The 10,633-nt window shown below is 36.3% G+C and overlaps 1 protein-coding gene across 1 annotated transcript in view; it reads right to left on the bottom strand.

Annotated features, from left to right (window-relative positions):
- The window catches only part of LOC110285125 (desmoglein-1-alpha-like), a 17,066-nt gene extending 7,664 nt beyond the window's left edge, over nucleotides 1–9,402 (bottom strand). Inside the window, exons 1-7 of the mRNA XM_021151125.1 lie at nucleotides 9,388–9,402; nucleotides 8,904–9,048; nucleotides 6,291–6,457; nucleotides 4,741–4,875; nucleotides 4,264–4,449; nucleotides 1,440–1,708; nucleotides 1,003–1,142 (exon numbers count right to left, since the gene is read on the bottom strand). Of these exons, the coding sequence (XP_021006784.1) occupies nucleotides 1,003–1,142; nucleotides 1,440–1,708; nucleotides 4,264–4,449; nucleotides 4,741–4,875; nucleotides 6,291–6,457; nucleotides 8,904–9,048; nucleotides 9,388–9,402 (1,057 nt within the window). The remainder of the gene's footprint in view (nucleotides 1–1,002; nucleotides 1,143–1,439; nucleotides 1,709–4,263; nucleotides 4,450–4,740; nucleotides 4,876–6,290; nucleotides 6,458–8,903; nucleotides 9,049–9,387) is intronic.
- Between the last annotated feature and the right edge of the window lie 1,231 nt (nucleotides 9,403–10,633).

Genomic DNA, 10,633 nt, shown 5'->3' with positions numbered 1-10,633 from the left:
GTAGTTTATGGTGGGTACATGATTTTACATCACATGGACTATAGTTTCCTTCCTTAGTTACCTGCTGATACTGCTTTCAATAGTAACTGGTAATAACACAGGTGTTAGCATCTCTGTTCAGCCTTTTATATTTAGTGCTTTCCCAAAGATTATCATTAGTGGGATTATCAGATAGGAATAAGGAAACGAACTGAGTTTGCTTTGTGCTTTTCTATAGATATGAGTGTTCCTTTCACTGACAGAGTCCTAGAGTCTGGCACAATGGCTAGCATTTATCTAGTTAAGACTCAGTTCATACTTGGTGAATAGAGGAAATGAAACCTCTGGAGATGTGAACAGACATAATTCAAAGTCTGGTTACCTGTCCTTACAGGGCATTCAATGATGTTCATGCTGCTTTGCATGTCTTACTATTGTCTTTTCTTTGTTTTTTAACCATTACCAGCATATATTGTTTTTTGTTTGTTTGTTTGTTTGGTTGGTTGGTTGGTTTTATTTTATTTATTTATTTATTTATTTATTTATTTTGGTTTTTTCAAGACAGGGTTTCTCTGTATAGCCCGGGCTGTCCTGGAACTCACTTTGTAGACCATGCTGGCCTTGAACTCATAAATCTGCCTGCCTTTGCCTCCCGAGTTTTGGGATTAAAGGAGTGTGCCACCATGCCTGGCACCAGCATATATTTGTAGATGGGCGCCGTGGCTCCTCTAGGATCCAGTAGCAGTAAATGATGGGACAGGACAGTTTGAGTATTCAGTGCTCAGTTCAGCAGGACAACTTCTATTGAAAAGGAGCTTTTCAAATTTACTTGTATTCCAATCACAGCCCCCACCTCCTCTATTCCCCACCTCCTCTATACCCTTTCTAATCCTTTCCCATATTGCCCCTTCTCCTTCTATCTACAAGGAGCCTGAAAAGAGGATTTTGTTTTTACAATAAAATTTTAAATTGTCTTAGAATATTTATACTTGGCTTTTTCTGAAAATGATATTGATTTCTTACCATGTATTGATAGCACTGTTCCTTCATATCTCTTATTAAGCCTTTGGTATTGTTCCATAGTAACTCTATTTCTTAAAGTTATTATGCCTGAGTCAATAGCCAGCAGGTTCTCTGGGTTATTTCCCATTACATATCTGTATCTAAGAGAAATAATAGAAATTAAAGCTGTCTTTCGAGCGAGACTTTGTAAAATTATGTTTGTAAGGTTAGTATACAAAATAATGGGTTTCTTGTGTCTTTTCATATGTGTCTGAAAACACACTTTGTCAAATCCACTTTGTGCTCATTCATTCTCTTTCCCCCCCACCCACCTCATGCTGCCAGTCCTCCGGACTGGCTCCCTTCCTTCCCCCTAACAATTCTTGCTTTCATTCTTTCCCTCTCCCTTCTCATCATCCCATAAGGTTAACATTTTAGTTGGAAAATGCCATTCTTACCTAACATTTTTGAACTTGTTTGTAGCTAGACCTGTTTCACAGTCCGTAGCTAAAAACTCTCCCACTGTGTGATTTGCTTCCATTCTACTGTCTACTACAAATGTCTTTGAACCTGGCTGGAACACACAGCCCTTGACAACATTTAACACAGTCACAGTGACCATAGTTGCTGTGAGTCTGTATTGAGAAATAATTGACTGGTGGAATTCAGCTACATTTCGAACACCAATACTAAGCTGTAGATTCTTCATGGCTTCATAATCTAGGGGCTAGAACACACAGAGATAATTAGTCATACTGTAAGAAAACAGTTTTGAGGACACAGAAATCTTTTGAGAATACTCAAAGTCATTTAATATGTTCTTGTTTCAGTTATGAGGTTGAACACAAATCCATGTGATTACAAAGTCCAGTCTTACTTGCTGGGTACAAAGTTCAAGGTTACATGTAAGTAGTGTAAGGGGGAAAATCAAGTAGTCCCGGATCTTTTGTTAAAAAGGTTAAAGGCTTTTTGTGATATGAGTTCTAATTGCTCACCAAATCACTTAATTGCTTAAATTCAACATATGCGTCAATTAATATATTTTTAGTGCAAAGACAATTTATGTTAGCTAACAACATTTCATGTTTCTGAAAAAATAGCTCTTTTATTACAAAGTATTCGTAAGATATATTAGAGATTTAAGTAGCATTTTACCCGAATTACTATTTAAGTACTCACTTCAGTGTGATGTTTTGAATGGCAATGTTATACATCCATATATATATGGATGTGTGTGTGTGTATATATATATATATATATACACACACCCATATACATATATATATATATATATATATGTGTGTATATATGTATATATATACACCCATATACATATATATGTGTATATATGTATATATATGCATGTATATACATAAAATCCTTATTTTCTTCAATATGTTCTAAAATTATTTTATAGTTTAATCAAGTAGTAAATTTTCTTATAGAAGCTGATATCCAAATCCACTCTTTGTAGAATATACCAGAATGCTGATGTGTTACACATGTGCCAAATTTACCTATTCTGAATTTTTATGAATATTTTAAATACAAATATTCATACACTGAGCTCTCCTTGCCATAGAAAGTTCTGAGATTATATGATTAGTTTTCATTGAAACTTTAAACATCAATTTTAGCACATATGTGTGTTTGTGTGTGTAGATGATATAGATATATGTGTGTATGCATAATCAGTTTTTATATAAAAATCATATTACATAATCACAATAGAGGTATTGATGTATACTATCATATCATGGAGAAGTATCCTAGTTTTTTGGTAGAGATATTAAGAACAGATAAGTTGACTAATTTTTAGAGTAACATAAAATTGAAGGTAAATCGATTCAGAATCAATTCCCCTAGCATCCAATTTTAGATAGTAACAGAAAAAAATAAATTTAATAGATAAGGAAATCTAAGTTTAAATGAGTGTGTCATTTACTACTAATAAAAATTTAAGACAGGTTTCATGCTTTCTGAGGCTCCATCTCTTTGTCTGCAATATAGTTCTGATAGAACTTAATTTGCAAGGGGTGCTAGAAGAGCTGACGGGAAGCATGTAGAAATTGCTCCAAGCAAATGGAAACAGCACTTTCAGTGAATAAAATTTTAAGAGACATGGGAGGCAGAAGACCATACTTCCCTAAGGGCCTGAGTCTATTGGAAATATGCTTCATAAGGTTATTCTGAAAGGCAGACTGCAGCAGGATTAAGGCTAAGTCTAGAGAGACCAGAGTGATGAATCTAGGGGAACCCTGGGTCTACACTAAGAGTCAGAGTCTCCAAGGAATGAACAGGCTCCGCAGGAGGGATGAAAGAAAGTGGTAGATGAAGAGGGATTGTATTGTATTCTGAACGATTCATATTGTGTGCATCACATACAATCGTCAAGAATTGTTAAAGACTTAACCAGGAGGAAAACCTCACTCTCAGCTTCTCATGAGTCAGATTTTCACCTTGCATTGCATAGGACATCTTATTGAATGTAAATGTGGTGAATGATTGATACAGAGGAGAAGCAAAAGAAGCCTTGGCCAGCAGCCACAATGAAATAGGAATAAGGAGGTTATAATTCTATGATTGTCACAGATGAATTCCATAAAAGCACACTGGCAGAATTATAATGATTTAATTTTATCATCCTGGAGGGAAAAATCAACTTTTAATTTATATGATAAATATTTCTAAAGCATCATATTAGCATCTCAATGTTGGCATGGTACATTTAAAAATCTGGTTTTAAAAATATTATTTAATTATTGACTTTGAGGCTGGAGGGATGGTTTAATGGTTTAGAGCACATAATCCTCTTGAAGAAGATGAGAGTTCAGTTCATAGGACAGCACTGCGCAGCTCACAANTGCACATAAATTCAGCTTGAGGGGATCTGATACCTATGGTATATNAGGGTACTAGACTCAAGTGCACATGCAATTGAAAGTGATGAAGCAAATCTTTAAATGTAAACAAAATGTTGACTTTAAAGGTTAATCATACTTTCTTGTTTGAAACCCTCTTATATAAAAATGCTTTCCCCAAACCTGATGTTTGGAAAGAATTGCATTGATAATAAGAGTTTCAAATTTTGAATGCTTGTTATCCTGAGATTATATAAACGTGTGCATTCATATTAAAGTCTTTTTACTTTTTATAATTTTAAAGAACAGTAAATTTTGTTATTTCATAAACTCATTTATAAAATGCTAATATGATTTTAACTTGATGTTGTGAAATAGAAAAGACCAGCAANACAAATGATTTAGGGTAATTATACCATACCTTGACAACCTTCAGAGTTCCTACATTTGTTCTTTCATTCATTTCTATTTCAAACCAATTTCCCTCATTTCCAGAGATAAAGAAAATGATTGCCTTCCAGTTGTCTGAGAATTCTTCATCCAAATCAATGACTCTGATCTGCACTAGCTGGGAGTGAAGTGTGTTTTCTTCAATTGAGATGTCATACTGGAATAAGAGTCAAAGTATCAGCAAAGCATAGGAGAGAGCATGTACCAGATTGTCTCTATCATGTTCATGGTTAACCATTCAGAAACAACATCCCTGCTAATAATTGCATACTTTGTTCAAATCCACTTTTCCCACTGTGAAAGCAATTGAAGACAAAGTGTGTGTCTACTCTGGTGTTGTCGATAGCAAATACAGCAGGTGCATCTGAACACTGAATGAGTTCCTATAAGAACTGGTATGTAAGGAATGTAGAGTCATGGAATCTAATCCTTAAGAAGGACTGCTTACAGATGACTGCTCCAAGTATGGGATGTTGTCATTGACATCNAGGATGNTGATGCTGCACTCGCTCTCTGCATACAAGCCATCTTCTCCACCATCACGGTCTGAGCCTCTCACCACAAGGGAATACTGGCTATATTGCTGAAAAAGACACATTACAGGCAATCATACACTAGATGTAGACACTGGCTCNACAGGTACATAAATCCACCATAGAAGACAAACTAACTGAAGGTGAAAATCCACAGATCTCACATCACTCAGTATGGATTTTGTGGCATCCATTTCCAATGATGCTTANCCAGCATGCTCTCAAAGACGCAACAGTTTTGTTCAAGACTTCATTTCTTATTCATTGTGTGCCCAGAGAGAGGAGAAGGGTATAAAGGGTGAGACAGGCCACAACATTTAAGAGGAGAAAGATATGGTTCATTAAAGATACATGCTATGAGCCATAAGCCACTGAGTATTTACGACAATACAGAGGTGTCTAGTGGAAGGTGGAGAGTGGGGATGGAGTCACTGATGATGTTTCTACTTTGATTCTATTCGGTGGTGACTCCACTTTTAGAAGTTAGTAAAAGCTATGGAAGCATCCTTAGACTTGTGCATAAACATAACAATTCCCATTTATGAATATAACTTCTGTACTTCTCTTCATGGTCCTCAGAATCCTCAGTGATTGTGAAGGGCCTTCACTTCTAACTCCCTTTCTTAGAGAACTTTACTGCTAAAATTATTTTGATGGTAATACATATTTTGGACTATGTAAAATGATCTGAGAGAAAAGGAAAAGGCTAGAGAACCATACCCTTTTTCTAAAGGTATATTTCAAACAAATCAATAAGGAAATTTAAGTAACCTAAAATCATCCACAGACCTGTATAGGTTTAAATGAGACAAAATCCTGCCCTGTGGAGAAGTGGACACGAAGTCCTATCCCTAATCAAGAAGCTATTTGCAAGCAATTCCTGCTGGAAAAGAGAAAACCGCTTTCTCCAGTGTGGTGCCACATATCAGTCACAGTCCAGGGAATGGCACATGTCCAGGAGTACTTACACTAACCAGTCTCCTCTCTCTCTCTGTGTGTGAATGTTTTATTTTAGTAATATTTATTTTACTATTTCTTATTAGTTTGTTTTGATCTTTGATCTCTTTTGAGATAGAGGTAGGAGAGAGGGAGCAGGAGAATGATGTTGGGTTGGAAGGGATTTGAGGAAGATCTGAGAGGAGTTGGAAGAGGTGAAAGAATATGATCAAAATATATTGTTTGTAAAATGTTTTAAATTAATTTTTTAGTATAAATAGGGCTGGTGAGATGGCTTAGCAGTTAAATGCACTTACCATAAATCCGACTTATTGAGACACACCCCCTTGATATAAGGAGACATACAACTCTTAGAACTTGTCCTTTGACTTTCACAAGAATATTCTAGCATGCACAGGACCACACATACAATGTGTGACCACAGTCTTTTAGTTTCTCTTTCTCTTAAGTACCATTACTTTAGAGCCAGTTCCTTTGAATAAAAATCCATGAGAAGATGAAGGATTACCTCTCTGTCTAGAAAGTTATTCATTGTTCTGATTTCTCCAGTTTTCCTGTTGATGATGAACATTGGTGAGTCAGAAGGCTCCTGTCTTATGATCTTGAAGGCTATCATTGAGTTCAAGTTATTTGGCTCATCAGCATCGGTAGCATTGAGTTTCATTACCAGTGTGTCTAGAAATCAAGGGCAGTTGGCAGAATTGGACAATGAACATCATTGCAGTCCTATATGTGCTCTGTGTCCACACAGTGTGCATTTAACTTTCTTCTTTTTGTACAACACCAATATACCAATATAATAGCTCCTTTCTCTACTATTGGTCTAATAAAAAGACCACAGTTAAAGAGGCACCTAGACATTCCAGAAGGGTAAAAGGAAGTCTGTTGTTCTGAATATTTATTTTTCTAACATAACTTGTTTTAAACAAGATGCTTATGATTAAGTAAAATAGCATTTAAACATGAATAATGTTTTTCTCAACTGTTCTATACAACGTTATTTTTAGCCATAAGATCTTGCCCTTACTTTCCACAGTTATAAATGGGAATGGGAATAACACCATATTTATAAAGTTCATTTGAGAATTTAATAGCAAATGAGAATGTCTACTGATGTTTATACTTAATAATGCACTTTACATAAATATTGTTGTTCATCTTGAGCATTTAATAAGTACCATTGTTATTTGGATTGGAATTGACTCTTGGGTAGATGCTGTGTAACTAGGGGCATGTAGGAAATGTTCATTTGACCACACACACTGCCCTGATCTTCTTTTGTAATCTAGTATAGAGTTTTTATGAATGACATTCATGGGCATGCAAAGTTGTTGACATCAATTCATCATCTGGAATGCTGTTCTACTCTTTAAAATTTTTTTTATGACATAATTTTCCAGTCTTACAGGACATCCCACCTCTTTCTCTTTTTGCTTCTTTCCCCTGTGTCATCTTCTTTCCCTCTTCTCTTCCCTTTTAGCTTCACATCTTTTGATCAATTTTCAATAGTATGCACTGTTACCAAGTATTTGGTAATTAAAATTTTAGGTACAGGAAGTCACAGGGCAGCAACTCTATACTGAGACTGTCAGAGGTCTTTCAAAAAAATGCTACAGTGGAATATACTTTTAGTGCCACCAGTTAAAAACATTTGCGAGATATGCATCCTGTATTTATGATGAGCCATATGGAATTACATTTATAACACATTTCCAATGTATAAACCAGTAACTTGAGCAAAGAGAACCATTCCAATTGGCCCTCTGGGGCTATGGGTTCCATGCCCATAATTCACCCCATAATGAGTGTGGGTAAAAATTCAGAGAACTTACATTACATCTGACTGAGTACATAAAGACTTTTTCATGTCAGGAGCTACAGAATAATAAATATTTATAGGACACTTTCAATGTATTGGGCATTGTCATGGAGGAATAATTAGAAATCTGTGAAGAGATGTATGTGATTTTATGCAAATAAGACATCGTTTGTAAAAAGATATGAACTTCATAGATCTCTTTATCTTTAGAGATCCTAGAACCAAACCAGATAAAGAGGGATGAGTACAATTTCTATAGCTAGAATGAAAAGGGGAAGCAAGGATTTCTCAACATTCCTTTGTGGTTAATCAAAATTCTAAGCCCTTGGGCCAGAGTGGGTTCGATGCCCCAGTATAAGGGAATTCCAGGGCAGGAAGATGGGAGTGGGTAGGTGGGTGGGTGAGCACCCTCAGAGATACAGGGGTATTGGGGATGGTATTGGGATTTTTCCTGAAGGTGAGATCTGGAAAGAGGAAAACATTTGAAATATAAATAAAGAAAATATCCAATAAAAACAGATAAAAGCTCTAAGCATCAGAACAGATTATTTGAATTGGATATCATTGAGTGACTTAAAATAGTCAACTTTGTTCTATTTCCAGTTCTTAATGTCTCCCAAGTTTCTACTGGGCATTCTTCACCACATCCACTGTAAGTGTGCTTTGGAAATGAGTGAGAACAGATGATATTTGTTTTTCTGTGTCTTGCTTTGTTTGTGTAGTGGTGATCAAAGTTAAAATGCATTAGCCCTTTTGAGTTCTTCTTCAGCAGAATGGAGTATCAATCTATGATATATTTTGAAATGATGCAAAAGGAGAATATGGAATTCTTCAGGGTTTACTGGTTAATGACCGGGGAATGCTCTTGATTCTTGTTTGGTTCGATACTATGTGTTGTACTGAATAATGCACTCCCATAAAGAGGTCCATTTCTTATGTCTGTATTAAAAATAAATTTAAAGTAATAATTTTGATAACGTATATGAATGGGATTGCCTTTCAAACACATTTGGGTAGGGAGTAAATTCTCATTTCTATGAGCCTGTATGCACTTGGAGATCCTGTTGGGATGTAGTATAAGAATCTACAAGGAGCTAGGGCACGAGGCATGAGTCTCAATCCCACTGTTGCTTTGTAGGTGCTACTGGGATGACACTGCAACTCTTCCCTGAGTTGTTGGTTCTGGATGCTTTCTGCAGTTTCTCCCAGCTGCTGTTTACCTTGCTATAGCTCAGCCCTGTTGGCTAGCAACAGCTATTTAGTCATCAACTCATTGGTTCTTGAATAGTACACATGACTCACTTGCATTAGAATTTTCTTCTATTTGTCCTAGAAATGTAGTCATTGAAAACACAGGAGGGTTGTCGTTTATGTCCATCACTCTGACTCTAAGCTCCAGTGGATTCTCCAAGTCTTGACCTTGTGCATTCAGTGCTCGGCAGTAGATCTAGACAGGAAAGAAAAGATCTGTGACAAGGCATGTGTTTGTAACTTTCTCTAGAATGGAGGCCTTCCCTTGGTACCTCAGGCTTAAGGGAAAACATAGTATCATGATTATTTCCCACTAAAATATTGACACAAGCAACACATACCATCAAGAAGAAAAGGCAAACAAGAGCATAAAATGCAAGTTTTCAAAACAGGTTGGTATGTTAGATAAAAGGAATATTGCATAGTCTATGATTGAAATCAAGATAAAGAGTGTCAGTGAGACTCAGAGGAGCACTTTGAAAAAATAAATGGCATTCTTAAGTGGTGGGGGTAGCTATGTAGCTATTTATTTTACCACTACAGCTTCCATTGTGAAGACACATAATGTGTATTATTTCACAGAGGTCTGAGTGACCACACCAAGTTGTGTCCCAAATTCGACTAATTTGCTGACTTGGTGAACTTGTTGGGAGGCACCCAACAAGTGGGAAGAGGTTAAGAATACAGATTTGGACTAGGAGGCTAATGGTTAAAGTAATTCTAGGGATATAGGCAAGCAGTGCAAATGAAGGCAGCAAAAAGTAAGGGGTATTTAAAGGTAACTTGGAATATGATCCTTTTTCAGGACTGGGAATCAAACCAATGTCTTTTCATGTAGTCAGCAAATGCTTAATCACTGAGTTTCATCCTCGGATTTTTGATGGGATTTTAATAGAAGTGACTACAAGATCTATGGAAAGTTTGTTTTTATTTTATTTTACATTTTTAATGAAAAATGTCAACTATGTGATTAATGGTAATGGAGGCAGTCAATAGATAAGGGGAACATAAGGAAAAAGGTAGGTCAGAGAATAAGGCTCATCCAGAGGTAAGTAACAACCGGGTGGTCGACATGCCAGGGGAGAGCTCTAGGAAAGTAGAAAGCCTATCCTGCTTTTAGACTCAGTGATGAACGTTTCTCAGCCAGAAGAGAGAGTGCTATGTGTATGTATGGGAGTCATCAGGATAGGTGGCTCTGTTTGGGATTAGTTTCTTAAAGAGAGCTGAGGTGGCATGTTAGAAGAGAGGCTACTGAAGTTGTGTGACAGTTTCTAGAAGGGATATCAGAGAGAGACAAGGCCAGGTAAGGATGAGTGAGTTTCTGAAGTCCATTTAGATCCCAGATGAGCCTGAATATAATGAATTATGTTCTCATGGAACAATTGGACTGCAGGAGCTCCAGGTTCATCCCTTGGCAGTGGACTTAAAAGGAGAAAGGTAGGGGAACATATGGGGAAGGGGGGACTGTGACAGAAAGTTCTAATCCAGATACAAATTAAATAAGTTAATTAATGGAAAAAAAGAAAGTATTGATCTCCACTGATTTCTCTCTTTTGAAGATCAAGTAAAAGCTAAAGATTTCTTCCTTCAAACAAATACTCGAATTTGTTATGGAGGTGATATAAACAAAGATTTTTGCTAACGCATAAGGGGAACATTTCTCTATTAATATTTCCTCGTCTATTGGGGTAATGAATTAAGAAAGATCTCAGAAGGCCCAATATTGAGACTCTTGAAATCAAATCTTGTATGGTCTATGATTTTTCCAAGAATAATTTCTA

This window comes from Mus caroli, chromosome 18, assembly GCF_900094665.2.
Source record: "Mus caroli chromosome 18, CAROLI_EIJ_v1.1, whole genome shotgun sequence".
NCBI classification, from domain to species: Eukaryota; Metazoa; Chordata; class Mammalia; order Rodentia; family Muridae; genus Mus; species Mus caroli.
This window is presented reverse-complemented; position numbering and strand designations above follow the sequence as displayed.